The 23137-nt window shown below is 36.7% G+C and overlaps 1 protein-coding gene across 5 annotated transcripts in view; it reads right to left on the bottom strand.

Annotated features, from left to right (window-relative positions):
* LOC107743170 (FH1/FH2 domain-containing protein 3-like) overlaps positions 1-23137 on the bottom strand; it is a 190638-nt gene that overhangs the window by 45781 nt on the left and 121720 nt on the right. For all 5 annotated transcript variants that reach the window (XM_016556304.1, XM_016556300.1, XM_016556301.1 and 2 more), the window contains exon 6: positions 1383-1477. In XM_016556304.1, coding sequence (XP_016411790.1) covers positions 1383-1477 — 95 coding nt within the window. The remainder of the gene's footprint in view (positions 1-1382; positions 1478-23137) is intronic.

Genomic DNA, 23137 nt, shown 5'->3' with positions numbered 1-23137 from the left:
AAAAACAGGGTCAAGCATGTGAATGTGTATATGGAGTGGAGAATGGGAGGAGAAACGAGAAACAGATCTGTGTTCAATAAAGTAAGAGCTGCTCTTTCAAACCATACTGCATCTTTCATATGTGTCATATAACAGAAAGAGAGAGAAGAAGAAATGCATTTAAACATGGCTGCATCAAGCACAGAGCTGCATAATAATATCTGTTGATGTGGTGATCACAAACATCCATTCACATCCAACCTCTAACACACACACACACACACACACACATCCATATGTCCTCATCATATGTGCTCATATTGCCACTAGAGGGCTGGACAGGACTGAGAGAGGAAATCAGTCCAGAAGATTGATCGTTGCCGTGCAAAACCGTGCCACACTCTGTGTGCTGGCACACCTGGAAGCTGCCCTGCTGAGTTAAATCATGCTTTACAAACATTGGCTTAAAATAACATAAATACAGGGAAAAAACAGGAAAGTCAGTCATGAACACTGCGTGCAAAACTACGCCACCCTGTGAGTATTGTTCAAGTTGGCACACCTGGAAGCTGCCCTAACTTAAAACATTTGCAAACATTGGCAAAAAGAACATAAATACAAGAAACAGTACCTTCCGGGCCTTATTGAATTCATTACCTCAGAACAAAATAATAGATCTGGATATTCAAAGCAAGAGTTTCTCATTTACTTTTGCTTTAAGGCTAGGTTTTAAAACCATTGTATTAACATTACATTGAAGTGCACAGGCCCAGCAATACTCAAAATTATATACATGACATAGGCTGAATAAAGCTGAATAGCATGTCAAAATTGTGTCATTTGCATTTTATTTTTATTTGAAATGTATTTATATAATTCATGATATGCTATTATATACATCAAGCATTATAAGTAAGGACACACCGATATGAATGAAATTTTGGCAGATACCAATAAGCCAATTATTTTCATGTTATGGCTTCTATTTTGTCTAAATAAATTAAGAGTGAAACACCAAAAACTAAAATCAACTGTTTTAAATAAACTGTTTCAGCTGTTTTACTCTACAAGTGAATTTAGGCACCACAATCTGATAATCTACGTGAAAAATGCATATTCCTTTTGAGGTTTGCTTAAAAATTATATTTAATGGTGTTATTCAATTATTAATGTTTTTACATTAACTTTAAGTTAGAACAATTAAATATTTAATTTCAGCTGATATATGTATTAACCCTTGCTAATAAAAAAACCAACCAAACAAACAAAAAAACCATTGAAAATAACCGATAACCAATATGGTACCGATATATCATGTATCACTTGACCCACTAGGAAGCAGGAAAATCACAAAGTGAAATACACACACCCATTGATAATTTTCATAGTGAAATGTATTTTACCTTTGATCCGACCAGTGTGTAAAGCCACTGTACAGTTTCATTGTGTCCAATAAGCCCATTCATTCCATCCACATACAGCATGATTTGTCCAAGAGCTAAAAGAGAGAAGGAGAGAGAGATATATAAATATATTTACGTCCCAGCAGTTTGACAAGCCTGACAAGTCTGGCAACCCCACTACCAAAACTCTTCAATATTCAAGTCTTGTTATAGCTTGGATTCCAGTGTTCAACCCCCTATAAAAATACAGATAAAAAACTAAAAACAATATTAAATCCTCTTTCAATCATTTTTTGTTAAATAAAATAATAATGTAATATCATTTTAATAAAATAACTTTTTTATTGAAATTAAAAAAGAAAAGTTGAATTATTGCTCTAACTGCCTTGAAGGATTGTTTTCCATGTGTTATTCATTTGTTGCAATAGGTAACAGGTTTTATAAGTATCTTTTATTTATTTATGGATTTGGCCAACTCCTTAATCCATATTGCATTCAAGACATACATTTTATCAGCTCATGCATTTCTTGGGAATTGAACCCATGACCTTGCTGTTGCTAGTGCCATGTTATAATGTTTGAACCACAGGAACACAATAAATAGAGCACTGCTTTGAAGCCAAGTTAATCAATTACATCTACTGGATTAGAATTAAAACTTTATTTCATTACAAAAGGATAAATTCATGCGTGTTAGCATGGGATTTGAACCCAGGAGCATGAATTCAACCTCTGGAACCACCTCACCATTGGATAGTCCTTTTATTGCACAAATACATTTAGAAAGTGTAAGTTCTTAAAGTTTTTAGTATTTAATATTCCTTAAACAAAACTGTGTGCTTTAAAGATGATTGATTTTCACTTATACGCAACAATGAAGCAAAACTGTCTTGTTCCACTGATGTGCTTGAGCGTGTGTGTGTGTGTCTTTGCATGTGCACAGCATTGATACAGCAGTGTGGTCAGTGTTTCCATTGTCTTCATAAAACATCATTGGCTCTCCTTAGCAACTCAGGGGAGGTCTTCTGGTGAGGGAAGTGTCGTGACAGAGACTGAACCATAAAGAAAATGCTTCACACACCAATGAACCCTCACATATGTGTCCAAAGTTTAAAGCAATCAGAGTACAAACAGATACAGTCCTCTATATGTGAAGAGCAGGATTTCGATCTGATCAAAGAGAAGAGTGTCAATGAGATCCATCTGGAGCTGTCTGAATCACATCTCTGCTGCAAAGCGTTATTGTACACACACACACACACTAACACACTAACTCGCATGCTCCCTGGAAGATATAACCTGTAACAGGTGAACCGTTCTCAAATAAACAACTGAACTGTTACACTTTGAGACTTCACACAAACACACCAACATAAAACCACATTTATAGGTTAATGCGTTCAAGTTGCATTAAATTACAACATAAGTGTTCTGGAACTAAATAATGATGGTGGAAGCAAGCATTGCCAAGCAATCCTACTAGTGACGTAGGTATGTTGGGGCGTGTTAGAACGAGCCGTTTTAGGTAGGTGTGGCTGACTCTTAACTTTTATAAAGAATATCTCTTTGAATTTGAGACTTTAGTGTTTGCAACTTTACAGATCTTCTTTATGCACCAAGAGCTTGTAACACTCTAAAGAGAAAGGAAAAATTGAAATTGCATCATATGACCCCTTTAACTGTTGATCATCATTTTCCCAGACAAGCTTGAGTATTTGTATAGTTTTACACTAAACACATTTACATTTTTCAATTGAATGCATATGATGACATGATGAAAACCCCAATGTAGACATTTGCTGTTAATGTTATTAAAATTAATGTCACTTAATTTAAGTATTAATAATCACAAATGGTCATTGAAATATGTGGATAGTAATTAATTAATAGTTTTAATTAATTAATAATTAATAGTTTCATATAGAATGTGTTATAGAAAAATTAGGAACAGTTCTGTTCACATAAACTAATCTTATTACTCAAAATTGTGATGTGCAGTTGTAACTGAAAAGATTCTTTAATGAGATATGACAGATAGGATTTGCAATATCATTCCAGCCGCATGTAACAAAACCATTCAATCACTTTTTTAATTATTTTTTTTACAACTTTATGAGCATATTTGACTGAAAATCACATTGAAATCAACAGTTCATTCCTCTGGGTTGTTCTTTAAAACTTGACTGAGTTAACAACAGTAAACAAGGGAGTGGAGCTTATGAAAGGACATATTGGTTCTGATTATAAGTTATAATTGTAAATGTTGACTGAAAAGCTTAGTTTCTATACATTTTATAAGCTGTTAATGAAAAACAGTATTACTTAATTAACTTTATGGGGTGACAGGTATAATAAAATACGTAGCATTTTTGCTCTTCGTTTCATTACACTAGCACAAACACTGCTTTCTATCTTGGTCAAGTGACATTACCCATGCATCCATTTGATCCAAAATGACTTGAATGCACATCATAATTATGATTTCCAAACTTTAAAAGTCAGAACTTCCGAAGAGGGGAAGGTAGCATATGTTTAAGCTGAGAGACTCCATGGACAAGCAGGAGTCATAACAAACAGCTTCGCACGCACACATAGAGCAGTTTAAATATTGTTCTTGAAGCCTGAAATCTCAGCCTGTGTGGCAGTGCAGTGGGGAAAACATCTGAGCAGGCTGAACCACCCAAGCGTAACATGACTTCCATTTGTTGAAGGACACATAAAGCGGGTCATAACAAGAGCTCAGGGAACTCCATAGGAGGCTACTAAAATCACGGAGCTTCCATTTGACAGAAAAGACTGGAGGAAGAAATAAAACCGAGAGCTCTGACAAAGACACAAGCAACAAGAGGTGAAGGTCAATGTGACTTTCTGAGCCGTAGTTCAGCTGAAGAAAAATTTCTGGCTCCACTGTATTCAGGCAAATCTGCAATCATACATGCACTCTATGAAAAATGCCTCGCTTGCTATTTTGGATGGATGTATGGATGTTAGATGGATAGATGGATAGATAGATACATAGATAGATGGGGCATTTAAGGATCAAAATGCTGCTTGACTTGAGATTGACACAATCTTTTCATTCCAGATCGTTGAAAGAAGGATGAGCCCTACTGGACTCTATACTCACACAATGAGGTTGTTTGATAAATAGCATACCTAAAGCGTGACTACGTGTGTATACATGGACACAGGCTTTAATATGGAGTTCAAACTGCCTCCATATGCTCATACACTCTGCATTTTCTTTATACAATTTCAAATCAGCAATCAAATCTGACAACAATAGTATCTAAACGACTAAAAACTTGTATAACAGGCACTTCTAGTGTTTATTGCCATCTTATGATGAACCACTTGTTGTTTTCCTCAACTGTAAGTTGCTTTGGAGAAAAGCATCTGCCAAATGAATAAATATAAATGTAAATGTAAAAAATATAGGCTATTTTATGAATAAAATTCACGCGGCAGCATTGACAACAAGTTTCTGTGTGTGTGCAGCGCATTTTAGACATTAAAACGTATCACATAATCCTCAACAGTGGTAACTCTGCTTCAGTGTTACTTTAACACTCTGTAGATTGGGACAATATGTACTCTGAGTACTCGGAGTTGATTTAACTCTGGGGATTGTACTGTGTATATATATATACATATAAAACATAAATATATGTATAACTTAAATATTACTCATTTAAAATCTCAAAAATGGCAAATGTTCTTTATAATAACAACGTCAGGGTGGTGCAACTTCAGACAATTAATATTGCCCCAAAAGATTTTGCCTCTTAAACCGAAATGCAACACTTACTAAGAGTTACAATTTCGCAGTTTTTCTACGAGTGGCCTGTCTGCTCCTCCTCATACTGTCTCAGTTCATCCAAAGTTAAAAAAGGATTTCGTTTTGGTCTGGCTTTGATGAAAAAAGTTCATTTATATCTCCTGACCCAACTGTGACACTAAAACCCATTTAGCAACACTGCTAAACCTTACTGTTTCCTGGCACCATCTGCAGCTTACAGCTCCGGATTGTACCTGAAACGATTCCTCTTAGCTGGAGCAGAGCCTGCAGGACAAATGCTGCCAGATTCCCATAGCGAGAAAGAGAGAGAGAGAGAGAGAGACCGAAGGAGAGCAGAGCGGTGACCAGGCTGAACTCTGTCTACTGCGTCTCCACATGGGAGAATGAGGAGTTATGAATGCACTACACGTAGGCCAAGATTCCCAGGTGCAGCCGTCTGGTGTGTGTGGCTGCTGGACTGACTCTTCATCTTTTATCAATCAAGGCTAATTACTCAAAACATGTCAGTGACAACATTCCACATGCGTTTTTTCTATTTGCGCACAGTTGCAAGACTACCGGAATGACATGCAGGGTCATTCTTACAGTTTGGTGGATTTTGGACTAAGCAGGTTTGCTGAAAAAGGGTAAAATTATCAATAATTTTTTTCTTATCCGAGGGTGAAGACACCTGTCTAACAGGAAAACACACTTCTCAAGCTCATGCTATAGGACATAATAATCCTGACCAAATATATCACTTGTGGTCTATAGGAAATTTGGTTACATGATATTTTTGCAATGTGTAACAGGATGGATATTTTACGCAAAAGAAGCTCATTACTAGCTAGGAAAGAAAAACATACTATTGAAAATTCACATTTAGGAAGAATTTTAATAGACTGCTTCTTCGAAGTCTTCAGATTAAGTCTTTGAAAAATTATTTTAAAAAAAAAATATTTTTTTTTATGTTGCTTTCCCTCCAAGGAAATCATGTCACTTCCACCAAGTCATGTCATTTAGGGCATATACTTAAAATTTTAAAGGGCAAGTAGCACTAATGTAACAGGGTGGACTGGAGTGAGAGACATAAAATAATTTAATGATTTTACACATTAAAAAGAAAAATATGTATCACAATAAATTGCATTTGTATTTCAAACAGAATAAGTAAATGTATAAACTAGGGCTGGGCAAGTTAACACGTTATTATCGCGTTAATGCATTAATTAATTAACGCCGACAATTATTTTATCACGCATTAATGCAGTTTTTTATTATTTTGAAAGTCCGTTGCTCACTGGCTCTGAATACACATACAGACAAACCATGGGTCACAGGAGGGGAGGGATGTTGATCAGTAATGGCTTGGGTTGGGTGTCATCACGCGTCTCAACCAATGAGAGCATTTGGGGTGGGTCTAAGACTGCAGCAGCACTCACATGAACGCTCACGATAAAATTATTTAGACTAAGCATCAACATTCACAAACCATTGTTCACTCTTATTTTTAACAGAAAAGAATGTAAAATGCTCGTAATCACGACTTCATAATTAAGTGGGAAATAGGAAGTTTCCGATAGCACGTGAAGACAGCAGAGAAGCGCTCTCGCTCAGCACAGTGGAGTGCATTGTTTTGTTAACTTTGTGGTTTATTATTTTGAGTCGTTTGGGATGCGGTAACACACAGCCCTCTCACAATATATTGCTTTACAGATCTATCACTTTGCCGCTCAGAAGTTCCACGCTTACACTACATGCATACCGCGCCCGATCCCAATTAAACCGTGCTCTGGCCCACCTCTTCCAACCGAGCCAGGGACGGCTAAATGAACAGCGCCCGAGCACGGAGCGATCACACTAGTCAAACGAACGGGGCTTTGGGTGTCAAACGCGCTCGGGCACGGTTAAGATTGCCTAGTGTGAGTACACCCATTCTCACGCATCCCGCACACACGAGTCTCTACCCGCTCGCACCCGCACTCGTCCATCAAGTGTTGTCTCGCGCCATTTTATTATATATAATATATAATATAAATAATATATTATATATGTCATACAATTATTATATGACAACACTACAATTATAATACTAATATTATTACAAGCTTGGGAAAATGTTTGAAGCATACTGCATTTTTTAAATGCAAAGGATCACAGTGCTGTACTTCACTATCAAACATGCAGTGCATCAGATTATATATTTATATAATTACAAAGCAGACTTCTGTGATTTGATAATTGTGCTAAAACATATTGTGTTCTTGCACGTTGTTTCACAAAGTTGCCAACGTTGATTTTTAAATGCGTTTTAAACGTCCAAAGAGGTACATCCATGCATGAAAAATCATGGGCATGAAAGTTGATATATTGTTTCATGGGGGCATAAAATCCATCTGTAGGAAGACCTTGCATATAGTTGCTTGTTTATGGGGTGCTGCAATGTCTCCATCCCTTCAGAGCAGCGCACAAGCACATTTTGTAATGAAGCACAGCACAGATTGTTTGCAAAGACCAGATCGACCCTGCAGACAGACAGCCAGGGCGTTCAGTGAGAGAGCTGCTGAGAGACAGGTGAGAGATATAATGAGCTGCTCTTCACGGACCAGAACATTCCAGAAATCTCCCGACAGGATCGCTCTAGCACACCGGCACTGAAGGAGAGCAAAGGAGCTTTAAGCTGGGGCTAATGGGAGCTAAATCGAGCTGATTCGCATCTAAAAGATATGTTTGGATAGAACGTTTAAAGGTCAAGCGTGAAACTTCTGCGATGCTATTGTCACTAAATGTAACTGTAAAACATGTTTCTTGTTTTCCATTTGTTGGGAGGCAGCATTTCACAAGCTCAATCAACAGCACTTTTGGCCTAATGTTGGTTACTGCAAAATTAATTTGGACTTTTCTTTCTCTAACCCAAAAATTGGGTTACAGTGAAACACTTATAATGGAAGTTAATGAGGCCAATACTTACTATTCCAGTACTATAGCCACAAAATGAAAAATCACATCTACCAAAACAACATAACACATAAAATACCATAAACAACTTTACAGATCAAATAATACACAGGTTTTAACAGAAGAATAAATGTAAGTTTCACATTTCTGCTTTTAAATCCTCCAAAACTGGTCCCATTTACTTGTATTGTAAATGCTTCACAGTGACCTTGATTTTTTATTATCTTTTTTTTTTTAAGAAAATGAGGGATGAGTCAAACTGATTGTTTATAATAATCAACATTCACATACACGAATGCTGTTGATTGGCATTAAATAGCATAAACAAATAAAAATAGATAATTATCATACATGAATATTGGCTAAAATAGTAGGATTAGAATTGAATAAAATAAGGTAACATTCCCTCAACTTCATCCGCAATCAGACTTATATTTTAGGGAAACAATTTTTTGTCAATGACTGAGGTACAAATGCACATAAGAGACAAAAATCAAGAAGACAAATAGCAGACAAATAGAAGACAAATATGACAGACCTTCAATGGGAGAGGAACAGCAAAAACAGACAGCAGGTGTGACATTCCCTGCCAAAAAAATGAGTTGTCAACTAGTGGGATGCTGCCTTGAGATGTGGTTGCTGTCAGGAGTGTTTCACAGCTCCGATGGGGTGCTGGTATTCTGATCACTGGTGTAAAGTGATTATTGTGGATAGGTGGAAGTAGAGGTTAAAATGTGGCTTTCTAAAGCCCTCTTTAATCCTTCAATTATGGCCAGCTCCATATTTGGGGATCCCCTGTCTGATTCTCAAGACTTTTATACTCTGTCCACATTCTTAACCATTATTTACCGCCACCCCATCCCAGATTTCATGCGCAGTGGCCAGAACTTGGCAACAATCTGTTTTCTCTTTCTAACTCCTCATGGTCTTTTCTTCTGCACCCCTCATTTGTTTCATTTACATTTTAAATTTCCCCTAGAACTGGGTCAGCCAAAAATTGGACCTGTCTGTCAACGTGCTACTTTTATTTTCATAGGGCTACAGGCCTTCTATCAAGGTCTTGCTCTCCACAAGCAAGGGAACTTTTAGTGCACTCAACACATTTCTTAATCCAGCTAAACAAAGTCTGGCGCAGTTATCGGTGCTGTTAAAGTCAGGTATATTTCTTTTGTTAAACCACAAAGTAGAAACACTGCAAATGTTTCCACAGAGAAATAATGTTGACGAAGAACTTTTTCCCGTAAGCTTGGACTTATTCTGACTTCCTTTCTTGTCTGATTGGGTTTTGATTTAACCTCCGTGTTTCCTAATGAGACAGCTTTATTACCGGTGCCCATTAAATTTCCATTAGGAGCAGTTTCTGGATGTAGTAAATTCAGCAGGAGCTCATCATTACGCAATCAGCCGAACCCTGTGCAAAGCACTTGGGTCCTGTTCTTGTGGTACTGCCTTTGCCCGGTCACAGCTAGTTGGTAAATCAAGGGGGCACTGATTCAATCAGGCATACTAATTTAAGTAAACAAACCCAACGTTCTCCAAACCTCTGATTTGAATTTAATGTGCATCTGTGCATAGTGTATAATGTAAACAAAATGTCATTAAAAAGGTCACAATTATGAATTATACAGTAGAGTCACAATTGTAAGAGATAAAAGTTACAGTCGAGTTGATATAAAGTTGAATTGTATGATAAATAAAGTAGCAATTACGAGAAACAAAGTCACAATTTTAAGGAAGTAAAGTCAAGGTTGAGATGTAAGTCTCAACCAAAAGTGATGGTTGAGATGTAAAGTTTAATTTTATGAGAAATAATGTAGTAAATGCATGAAATAAAGTTACAGTTGTGAGAAATAAAGTCATAGCTGAGATGTAAAATTGAGTTTTACGAGACATAAAGTCAGTTTTGAGAAATAAAGTCAAAGCTGAAATGTAAAGTTGAATTTTACAAGAAATAAGTAGCAATTACAAGAAACAGTCACAGTTGTGTGACAAAGTCAAAGCTCAAATGTAAAGTTGAATTTTACAAAAACTAAAACAGAAGTTATGAGAAATAAAGTCACAACTGTGAATTGAATTTGAATTTTCCAAAAAAAAAAAAAGTAGGAATTTCAAGAAATAAAATCTCAATTGCGAGAAATAAAGTCGCAGTGGAGATGTGATATTGAATTTTACAAGAAATAAGATTGCAATTACAAGAAATAAAGTAACAAATATGAGAAACAAACTCACAGGTGTGAGAAATAAAGTCGTGGTCGAGATGCAAACATAATTTTAGAAGTAGCAATTACAAGAAATAAAGTCACAATTAAAATGATATTTTATATATTTTTGATCACTCAGTATACATTTAAAATTCAGTGTAAACACACAGTATGTTTGCTTTGACTCCTCATGGTGTCCCATACACCAGTGATTTTTTTTGAGAAGTGATCAAGAAACATGAGCCATATTTCTTGGACTGTTTTTTTGGATGATTATGCTTTGGCACACTTAATGAAATGGAAAAACAAAGCAATCAGCAATAAGAAAGACATCTGACTAGTTTGTTGCAATTCCAAGTCAACACAAACCGCTGGAGATCTGCAGGAGCATTAAACCGCTGAAGGATGAGCCGTGGTGAATCGTTACGACACTACAGAGGATGCTTACGATGCTTCGTGTCGAACGCCATATGATGAAACTGCACTCGGTAAAAGGTTGCAGTGTCTATTAGTCATTAGTGATATAGTTCAGCGCTAACACGGACTGCAGCCATAAATCAAGCTTTATATTCTCACCCTGAATCATTCCAACGATAGATTGATCTTCCATACAGTGGCTGACTTCATGTTTTGGGCCAGAGCCAATTGCTCTCTTTGTGATTTATGCACACGCACAAATGTACGATCGTAGCCCAGGACGCATACGTGCAAACATATGCATCTAAACACGTGTGAGGTCAAGGTTCAAATTATTGGCTTCAAAGTGGTGACATGTACTTATTACTACACCTCTGAGACCTTATATCAGTGGCCTACAGTGGGGAAGATGAGAAACGTGAGACATCTGACGAAGGCCAAAGTGTTAGTGTGTTTTTTAGCATAGCCAAATCCTTGTGGTGCAAATAATCAGAGGGCAGGAAACACCACACATTCTTCTGCTTCAACACCTGCACATGGTGAAAAACAGGCTAAATTTGAAATCTAAATGTATGCAACACACTATATGGTTTGTATGTATATTGCATTGCGATGTGTGTTGACTTGCCAATCGAAAACCGCCAATGATCAGGGCCGAATATATCCTGTCAATCAAAATGAGGTGGAAAAAACTGTTGAGTTACAAGCTTGTGCAGTGAAGCGTGAAAAACAGCAGCATGGAAAACAAAACTGTTATTCAAATCCTGAATAAATTATACACAGAAAGTGAACAATGTGACAATATTAGAACGCTCCCGTTTCGTTATAATCACTCAAACTGCCACTCATGCGACTGTTTACAATCATGTCGCATTCGACAGGGCACAATAAATGTTTTATTTACACTGCGTCTAGGAACTTGTTGATTATAATGTGAACATTCTGGTTTTGTTGTGTCACTCATTACACATCTACAACCACAAACGAGCACTTTATCTTCCACATCTCAGCGGGATTATAGTTTCATAAAAATGCATTTTTCAAGGTAAAAAAAGTTTTTTTTTTCTAACAAACATCAAGAATTCATAAGGCCCTGCACATGAAGGGGAAAAAAAATGATACGGTAGCTATGAATTAAGAATTTGTTCCCACAATTAAGTTAAATTGTGGCCGAGATTTAACTAAAACAAGGGAATGGAATTAGTACAGTGTGGCCACAATTACCTCAAATGAGGGAACAAATTAAATTGTGTGGGAATGAATTAAAAAGAAAAGGAAAAAAAAGAATATTCATTGAGAAATTGAATCATTAGTTCAGTCATAGAATAGGTTTATTCAAGTTACTGTAAATGTGAATTACATTTTATTATATTTTTGAACAAATGAACTAGGTTGACCATACATCCTCTTTTTCCCAGACACGTCCTGGCTGGAATTTCTAAATTTCCTAAATGTCTGGGTTTTGGCTTTTTTTCCCCCACGTATTGACATGCTCTCTACAGTCCTCATACTTTATATGCCCACATATTTGTATTGCATTGACAGTAGATCCCACCTTCTCACATGATTGGTCATTTATGTACAATGCACGCATGCTATTGGTCAGACTACTTTTCAGTCATTACCTTCACAGCAAGTAAGAAAACAATAGAAAAACAAATCCAAAACCGGGGATTACTGTAACAATCCCAGTCAGGGCATGTCCACGAATTAACAGATTCAGACCAAAGTATATCATGATATTGACCCTTAAAACAAGGTAGCAAAAAACCACCAACAATAGCATCGCATGCTTGCTCTACCATTACAAGACAATGATTGGCCATTGTTACTGGCACACAGATTTTGTACCGAGCGATCACTATCAAAACCTCTGAGCTGAACTATACAGGGAACTATATAACTCTCCAATGGGCTGCTATGAATCGCTGGCTCAAAAACCGTTGTATGTCTGGCTCAGACAGCAGCTGAGGGAGAAAACAGAACAACATCTGTTGAAAAGGAGCTTCACTTCATGTTTTCTTGCGTGTTGCAGCCAGTCAGGAGATTAAAGTCTGTATTGAAGAGCATGCGAATGGAAATATTTGGGTTTCCTCGGACAACTAAACTAGCAAGCTGTAATTATCAATCACCACAAATAATTTTCTGTAAAACTGAGGGGAAAAGTTTTCTTAAAATGATGTGAATGTTAAATAGGCACAACCCGATTCTGCAGAGTTTACTTTTTTGAGCTCACTTTGGTCAGAAATTCTTGAAAAGCCATGGTAAGATGTACTAAACAGCAGAATAATCAAATTAGCCAAACTATTAACAAACACACACTTCGTGGAAATTGCTTGATTCTGCGTGCATAGATTCTGTGTGGGCCTGATGTTAAGGAAAATTTTGCACATATGCTAACATTGTGTCTTGCAACGTTAATGGAACTTTCAGGCACGTGGTGTGGGTCCGTTTGGAGCAGGTCGGTCAGAATGTAGGTCAGTCAGGTGGGGCCGAACAAAGCTAAACTGAGGCTAAACTTCATAGCCGTGACGGAGGCTCTGGATCTAAAGTCACACTGACTTAGCCGCAGCCATCCACAGTGTTCCCAACAGAGTAAACAGACTCCAACAGATGCTAACAAAAGTGCTGCTGCCACACACAGTCCAGAGAGTGTCATATGCCCTCCTGTTCCAGATGTATGTTTCCAATCACCATGCTCTCTTTAATCAAATCAGGAAGTTAATGGCTTCACGGGATCATTTGAACAAACTCATGTTGAAAGAAAACAAAAGGATAAGAGAGGAAGTCTTATTTATTGTGACTCTATACAGCTTTTCTGGGTTGCTCATGCTTGGCAAGAGCTTATGTGTAATTAAGTCTAATGGTAAAAATAGAAGGCATTTCTGGTAAACACTTTATACAGAAATGAACTTGACCCGTGTTATTCATCACAATAATATACACACGGCGGAAGTCTTTAATGACTAAAGCCTGTTTCTGCTTTGATGCTCTGGATATTTTCCTATCGATTCACGCTAACGCCATCTGAACCGCGAAGGCTGACGAAAAAGTGAAAAGAAAGAACCCAGGATGTTTTTTTTTTTTTGGAGGTTTATGTTTCGATAAGACAAGAAAGGATACTTTGAACCCTTTGGGAAGACTGTTCTAAAGGGACTAATAGGCATTTAAAAAAATCTATTGATCTTTTTTTCTTATGCAATTACAATGAGAGGGGACTGCAGTTTTTAAGATTCAATAAAGATTCAAATACAAAACAGTAATCTTAAATTGTAATAATATTTCATAATATTACTGATTTTTTTGATCGCATAAATGCAGCCTTGGTGAGCATGACAGACTTAAAATCATTAAAAACATACCTTACAGACCCCAGACTTTTGAATGGTAGTGTATGAATTACATTTTACATTACATTTTTTTTAAATAAATGAATAGATTCAGACAAAACTGGTGCAACCACCAGGACCAGTATCAGTAAATGTTATTTTTACATTCAAGTTTATGTATTTTGATTTGTGAATGAATGCATCATTCAGGCAGTCATTTAGACTTCTTTCTGTGAACCGGATGAACAATTCTTTGGATTCATTCACAAATTGAACATTTGCTACGGTGCTCCTAAGGGGACATTGTGATGGAAAAAAAATGAGATGGGAGGAAAAATTGTTTCCATCACAAAAGTTTTGTAGACGAACGCAAAGGAGAGCACAGACATCTTGTACGCAAATGCAACGTTTCTCGAGAGAACGCAAGAGTATTGAAATATATTTTTCCATCTTATGTTTATTTTTTATTCTGTGAAAAATACCCTAAATTTATGTCTAATTCTCACAAAACACTATAGTATGCTTCTGAAGACTTAGTAAATAGCGCACAAGTAATAAGGACAATTTTTATGACACTTTTATGGTGCTTTTGTGAAATTGTTGCAATTTGAAAACTCTAGTTCGCTTTTTGTTGTTGTTGTTGTTGTTTGTAACTGCAATTTTAAAAGAACTGACCAATATATTCATCAAAAACAAAACAAAATCCATGAAAGAAAGAAAACCAAACAGGTTTGAGAAGACATGAGGGTGAGTAAATGACTACATTTTCATTTTTGAGTGAACTGTTCCTTTACAAAGTGTTTGAAATGCGATTTGAACCTTGAAACCATTAAGTCACGTGTTCTGCGAGCAGTAGAGAATCTGCAGTGGTTTGCTGTGTTTGGCGGCTGCCCAACAGGTCTTGTTTCGTCTGTGCTTTGGCTGTGTGATTCTAAGTCTTGGAGAGAGGGGGAAACCCTTCAGCAAGGCTCAGAGGAGGCCTGGAGCAAGGGCTGGACTGCACTATTTAGGATCCCCTCCCATATATTGACATTGACCACATGAGGTCATAATTTCTCAAGAAAATGTCATCTCTACCAAGAACTGGGAAAGCCTTCATCTGACACCTAAAGCATTACATTAAAACTTGCCTATCTCTGTAAACAGACACTAGAGTACAGAAAAAATAAATACTGATCCAAGTGACCTTGAAATTAGAGGGAGATTCTTAAAATGTGCTATAAAGAAATATTGTCTGTGATAATGTAATAATGTTGTAAATAATGTTCAGTTTCTTGCACAGACAGATCGTTTTGCTTCATAAGAACTCAATATATTGTCAGGAGCCATGGGTATTATATTTGGGTGAACTATTCCTTTAATGCAGTGCTAACTAAAACTAATATTACAAAATTGATAGTTCCATTTATTGATTATAATTGGCTAAGCCACATTCAAAGCCACTGTAAAATACTCATGCTGTGTTGTTGGAGTACATTGCTGGGCTGAAGAATTTAAATACATGTTTTGCGTGTTTAAATGATTAAATGTTCAAACATTGTTTTTTAAATATCTGAATTATTGACAGACCAAACTATGAGTCTTTGTGTCTTTTTCACATTTTCTTTGTTTAACGTTAATTAAAGTGTTGTGTAACTAAATTTACATTCCATTCCAGTCAAACAGAGTAAAATAGACTGAAATTAATGAATATGGCATGACAAAATACTGACTACATTCAAAGGATATTTCTGCCAAAATACCAAAACTATGACTAAATCAAAGAAACTGTAAAAATTCACACTGGCGGTCACTTGTTTGTAATAAATCATATTGTGTGAAACACACTGTACTATGTAAACAGAAATAAAATTTAAAGTGGATATGTAGCTATTTATAGTGCTGTGCCATCTTTCAAAACAATACACCATACACAAATATCATCAGCATGAATCTCTTTTCCATAAACATCTCTGTGATAGCTGGACAGGGTGAGGGAGACTTAGGGCTGGTAAGGGAGCAGTTCTCTGGCCCTCACATGATTTAAAATCACCAAGAGTCATGGCCTGATTCATCTCTGTCGCTCTCAGCCAGGTTCAGGCTACAAGGCAGCCTCGGTTATTTTAGTGTACTAACAGGCATGTCACAAGGACTGGTCTGGTTTGAGGAGTGAAATATCCCTTCAAGTGTTTCTAATATAGATGTTCTGCACCACCCAGACACATTACATAAGGCTCTTTACTCACTATCACACATTTTACAAGAAAAGCTTTTACATGGACACTTAAAATCAATTTAATAGCATATCTATCTGTAAACCACAAGGATGGTGATTTGAGGGCAGAACTGGCGTTCAGGGACTCTAGGGATTTAGAAAGATCGCCATTGATGTTAACTGCCTACTAGTGCACTTCGTAACTCTGTCATCAGAAATGGAGTGATAAACATGCTCATGCTCTCTTCCTGCTAATTTCACCTTCCTCCGTTCACTCATAAAATGTATCTGGGCTGATCTGCCGCTTTGGTGGAGTCCAGATGCTTGTGGGACCCCAGGCTCAGCCACTGTGATGGGGTTATGGGGGAAAAGCTCCCTCAGGTCTAGGAAAGGACAGCAGCCACTGAGAGGCCTCTTGCCCCGAGGCACACGTGTGAGGGGCCTCAATCACAGGGCCGAATTCAGCTCACAGAGGGACACTAAACGGGGAGGGTGTGTATGTTTTAGCAGGGATTTTATATGGGAACTGAAGGTTCTGACGCTTCATATCCACGATCAAACAGTGAAATAAAATGGTGAGAGATGTGCTAAAATTTTAAATGTGAGGAGCACATTTTAGTGAATCACAAAAATGCACCACCAATTTGATTAAATGCACAACACTGGACACATTCCCATTCTGTGTGACTACTACTGAAAGTACTATTGCAAAAAATAAAAATAATATTATCAAAGTAATCATTTAATTTAAATAAATAAATGTATAAATTTGCTGTATAAAATGTCGCTTTGGATAAAAGCGTCTGCTAAATGACTAAAAGTAAATGTATAAATAAATACATACATAAATATGTAAATAAGTAATCAATCAATGAAACACTGCTGTTCAGAAGTTTGAGGTCGGTTTTTGAAAGTCACTAATGCTCACCAATGTTGCATTTATCTGATCAAAAAATACAGGACAAATACTGTATACTAGTGTTGTGAAATATAATTACAATTTATTAAAATAATATTTTAAATATTTAAAAATGTAATTTATTCCTGTGATGGCAATTTTCAGTATCAACATTCCAGTATTCAGTATCACATGACCCTTCAGAAATCATTCTGTTATGCTGATTTGGTGCTAAAGAAACATTTCTCATTATTATCAATGTTGAAAACAGTTGTGCTGCTTCATATTTTTGTGGAAACCATAATTTTTTTTCTTGTCAGGATTCTTTGATGAATAGAAACTTCAACAGAACAGCATTTATTATTTTTTGTAACAATGTAAAAGTCTTTACTGTCACTTTTGATTAGTTTCATTTCTGAAAAGTATTCATTTCTTTTGTGTTTATACTGTATATATTTGTTTTATATTTTTATAATAATTTACAGATTTTCTATGTGGTCTTACTGGACCACACTGTATATACCTGGCTAGCATTTTACATTCAGTCTGTCATGTCGATCTATAAAGTTGAATGTACTCGGCTGACTTGATTTTTCATGGACAGAGCAAAATAGGATCACAAGCGTGCAAATGTGTTGGACAGAACACAGCGTGTGTTAAGAGGCAAGGTGTAAACTCAGATTTACACTGTGGCACTGACCCAACTTCTCCATGTGTTTTCATGCGCTTGGCTTGGAGTGATGGCGCTGAAATCTCAGGTCTCTAGTATTCCTATCAACGATCCCCCAGGTGCTCAAAGCAGCCAACACGAGCGGCCCAGCAGAAGAGCAGCCTTATCTCACCATAATATGTCATATTCCCCCAAGAGAAGATGTGGATCTGCATAGACAAATGCATGTTTGAATGCGTGCATGTGCTGCATTTGTGCAGGTTTTATTCCCAGGGAATGCATGAACTGATAAACTGTACTTTGCAAATGCAAAATAAGAGATTTTGGATAAAGGTGATAATACACTAAACAACTTTTAATATCTGAACAGATTTGAAAACACTAGGCATCATTCACTTGCAGACTTGTAAATGGTTACAGAGAAAACTGGGCATCATACACTAAATGACTGTGGATCACACACTACCAAACTTTCAAGTTGTTCCAAACACAACAAATAAATGCAGAAACATGCGCCTAATTGCTATGTGACACATGACAAATTGAAACAATATGTGTGCTAAATTGGCTCAAAATATCACATGTTTGATATCTTCCGACTGAATGGAATCATAGGTCTGATGCTAAAAAAACGTGAAATTTGGGAATTCTGTCAACTCCAACTTCGGGAAATTAGCAGACTGACTTTGACATTTGACGACTATCGTCAACTTTTTCAAACTGTAAATAGTGAGGAAAATTTGGGCAAAAGTTGTGTAATGTATTCTAGCTTTAAACGTGCCTACAATTTTCTGTTTTATTCTACGTGGACCGGGGCGCCTCATTGAGAGGCAGCCATTTTGAGATCACATGACCATTTGGAAACTTGCTTTATTCTTAAAGGTTCAGTTCACTGAAAAATATGAAAATTCTGTCATTAATTACTCACCTTCATCTCGTTCCAAACCCGTAAGATCTTCATTCATCTTCAAAACACAAATTAAAGGCAGGGTAGGTGATTTAGTTCAAAAACTTTTTTTGTTATGCTGGTTGAAGGTCTCTTCACATCCCGAAAGCAATCACTAAGTTAAGTGGTCTAAATTTATTTATATGCATTCATTTATATGTATTCTCGTAGCTTCATAAAATTAAGGGTGAACCACTGGTGTCACATGGCCTATTTTAACTATGTCCTTACTACCTTTCTGGGCCTTGAACGTATCAGTTGCGTTGCTGTCTTTGCAGGCTCAGAAAGCTCTCGGATTTCATCAAAAATATCTTAATTTGTGTTACAAAGATGAATGAAGGTCTAACGGGTTTGGAACAACATGAGGGTGAGTAATTAATGACAGAATTTAAATTTTGGGGTGACTTATCCCTTTAAGTTTATTAGATACTTTCGCTTATATAATTAATTAATAATGGTTGACTGTAAATACTGCATTTCTACAATGGCATCAGTAACCAAAAAAACGTTTGTGTTCGTGTGCTACATCCACACCACTAGGTGTCAGTATGTGTTAGACAAAAATGCCTTATCAGCCAGCGCAACATAAACTAAACTGCTGAGTGGAGCTTTAAACATGTTAAATGTCACCAAAACTTTCAGTCTAGAATCCATTTTGGTTATTTCCAGATTTAGATGAAAAAAAAAAACATTTTCAGTGTGGTCTGCAGTATACATGTGTGCATGTTCCCCAAAAGAGCATTGGGGAAAAAAAAGAACACCGCAGCGTGTGTTTCTTCTTCTGGTCATGAGAAACTAGGTCATCTGCGAGCCAGGTTACAGCCCTGCTGCAGAGAAGAGAGGCTACAACAGCAGCTCTTTCCCACAGCCAGACCAATCCAATCCATTCCAAACAAACAACCAACTCGCACAAAAACACCAAAAACAGAGACAAATGAAGTAAACAAAGTGCAAATGAGTGGGAATGGATTGAAGCTATAATTTAGACAGCTTGTCATCATCATCATCCTCTTGATCGCTCTCACTGTATCTCTCATTCTCTTTCAGTTTCGCTGTCCCAGATGGGAGTTTGGCATTTGGCGTCTTAATCAACTGGATTGTTTGTGTCAATGTGGGTTCAAACCTATAACCAGGGCACAAGCACTGATTGCAAGTAAACACACTGAAATCAGGTCCCACCAGGACAATGCAACTTCATTTCAACTGTGTGTTTTATATCGAAACTAATTTAGCTGTAAATATAAGGATGCATTACAAACCTTTAGAGAAGCATGCATGCTCAGTTTGAGATAATTATGGCATCTTGTTACCCAAAGGTGTGCTGAGACTTACTGAGAGTCCATAAAAGCATAGCAGCAGCATGAATCATATGGGTGTGGAAACTAGGAAATAAAATGTGGAGGTCTAAAAAGAAATAGCCACACTGTTACTGCCTATTTCACTATATAAAACACCTGAAGAACTTTCACATTGAGAAAAATACTTTGACGTTCTGTATTGAAGGTCTAGCATAAATGTTGTACCAGTCGTTCCTTCAAATGCACAAAATGTATTTCCATTTTGGGCTAGCTGAAACATTATACTATGGGGAGCAATGTGTAGCTTTGTTTTTGTGTTACAGAAAGCCACTATCATTGCGGACAGGTTGTAAATCGTACAGACTGCCAGTAAGTCTCAACATGCGGATTTAGTGTTTAGGTGTCTGTCGTCAGTCCCTGACCCTGAAAATCCAACTGCTTTGACTATAAACAAGCAGCGGCCAGTAAAGAAATCACTTTGAGCTCTCCCACAGAGCATGAAGACTGAATTCATGTAGCGTTTTGCTCCAACAAACAATCAAAAAACATAAACAACCATTTAAAAGTTTGGAGTCAAAAAACTCTTTCTGAAAAAAAAAAAACCTTTTCTGTCAGGCCCACTATCGTCAAAACGATTAACACTTAGCATAGAGTTTGGATTGGCGGTGTGGTTCTGTTCTGGGTAAAAACTCTCTGCCTATCCCTGCAGCGCCTGTCATGAATGAATTAGCGTAAACCAAACAGAACAAAAATATAATGTTCTAAATGACATTTTAGTGTAACAGCATCATTCAAGATAAAAGGAGTCTGATTCGGGAAGACAAGGAATATCAGAAAGCCAAGTCCTGACTGAGATGAAAGGTGGAGCTGGGGATGGAGAAGGGTAATTAGCTCATGAGCAAGCGATAAAGCTGCTGAATAATACTGAATAGACCTTATGTAGTAATGCTGTAATAGACATTGTATTCCTATAGGTAGACGTGGATCAGCTAAGAGTCAGCTGATGCAAACTTGACTCACATTACCTGCCAGAACTAATGCTACGCTTGCTTTATTCAGCAAGATTGCACATTTACAATATGACAAAACATTTATATTTCTTTTTCTGAATAAATGCTGTTCTTTTGAAATTTCTGTTCATCTAAGAATCCTGAAAAAAAGTATCATGGTTTCCACAAAAATATAAAGCAGCATGACTGTTTTTAACATTAATAATGATAAGAAATGTTTACTCTTATTAAGAACCAAATCATCATCTTGCAATGATTTATGAAGGATCATATGACACTGAAAACTGGAGTAATGCCTTCTGAAAATTCAGCTTTGCCATCACAGAAATAAATTACATTTTAAAATATATTTAAATAGAAAACAGTTATTTTAAAGTGCAATAACATTGCACAATATTACCATGTTTACTGTATTACAATAAAATTAATCCTTGGTGAGCCTGAAAGACTTCTTTTTTAAAACAAAAAAAAATTAAAAATCTTTAAAAGCAGACCTCAAACTTTTGAACTTTTTACTGTGTTACATATAATACACATAAATAATATATATAGATAAAATTGATTTATTGATTTATCTGTTCATTACATATAAAATTGACTGATATAGCTGATTGAATATGAATTATGTGGTTGATTTCTGTCTGTAATAATGCAGTTCCACATGGATACTTGTCGCTTCATATTCCTTGTCCACTATCAATCATTACAGAGAAACTCAACAAGTCTATTTTCATTTTGCACTTATAAAAATCACTTCCAACAATGACATTCATAAAAACTAAGATCCACTCTTGATAAAAATATAAAATACCTTTTAAAAAATTTGAAACTTACAGGTCATTGAGGCACATTTGTTTCCCACAAGGAAAAAGACTTACATGTGAAGCCTTTACATTAAAAATGGCATAGTGGAGCTGAAATTTTGAATAATTGCTGGGTGACCATACATCCCATCAATCCCATAATTACACAACATCCAACTAGCCACAGAACCTTTTATGCATTCAAAGTTCTGGGATTTGTTTACTATAGCGATAAAAAGTTATAGCTATTCAAAGTGAGGAATAAAAATAATAACAGGCCAGAGCAGCTTACACTAGATTCCTAACAATGCATCCAGTAAGTACAGTATGTCATATGGCTCTAATGTAATGTTCTGCTTTTGTGTATTTGTATACACATTTGTATACACACAGACGCCCCGCCACCCACATGCACAAACAAGCTTTTAAAAAGAGAAGCTGATACCCTCAAGCTTAAACATACGAGTATGCCACACAAATATTCTTCAGATGCCCAGATGTAACCACTCGTGTGCGCATTCGCAAACAAAACAAGCACAGAAATGCACCATCACGCACACCGTTCATTGACCCCAATAATTGCCATTAACAAACGCGTTGCTCCTGGTTGCCCTGGCTAATTTATTCTCCCTATGCATGCGAGGTGAAAGGTCAGGCAGGTTAACAGGCCGCTAAGAGCTTCCTCTGCCTGGGGATGAGGTTGGAGGCCAATGAGGATGTCTAAAGGGGGCTGGAAACCCTCCACGAGAGGTAATCCGTATTTCACAGCCGACTGCGAGAGGGCAGGGCCCACATGCTTTACCGCCCAATAAAAAGGCCTGGCAGGATGTTGCAGATCGTAAACCGAATTTCAACAACCCCCCGGCACCCCTCCCTCTGAGGAAAATAAGACATTCTGATGCTTTATTGCCAATTAATAGTGCTGGGTGGAAAATGTTTGGTGCCTAACTTTTATTGTGTTGTAGTAATTTAACTCCTTGTGATGTGGTTTGGATGTATAGGTGCTGGGTACTGTGCTATAGTGTTAGCAGTTTGTAGTCACATCGCTGGGAGTTATAATGTGTATAATGTAAAGACAGTCACAACAAACATTTCAGTGAACACTAATTCTAAACCATATAGTTAAAAGCATTTAGAATTATCATTTTAAATCCATTCATTTTATTACTGTTTTAAACTTACAATTCTGCTGATGCTATAAATTAAGTTGGAGATGAATTTTATTTATTTATTTTGAATACTGAATACTTTTT

This window comes from Sinocyclocheilus rhinocerous, unplaced genomic scaffold (assembly GCF_001515625.1).
Source record: "Sinocyclocheilus rhinocerous isolate Xijiao unplaced genomic scaffold, SAMN03320098_v1.1 scaffold946, whole genome shotgun sequence".
Lineage (NCBI taxonomy): Eukaryota > Metazoa > Chordata > Actinopteri > Cypriniformes > Cyprinidae > Sinocyclocheilus > Sinocyclocheilus rhinocerous.
The sequence above is the reverse complement of the archived record's forward strand: the minus strand, read 5'-3'. Positions and strand labels throughout refer to the sequence as shown.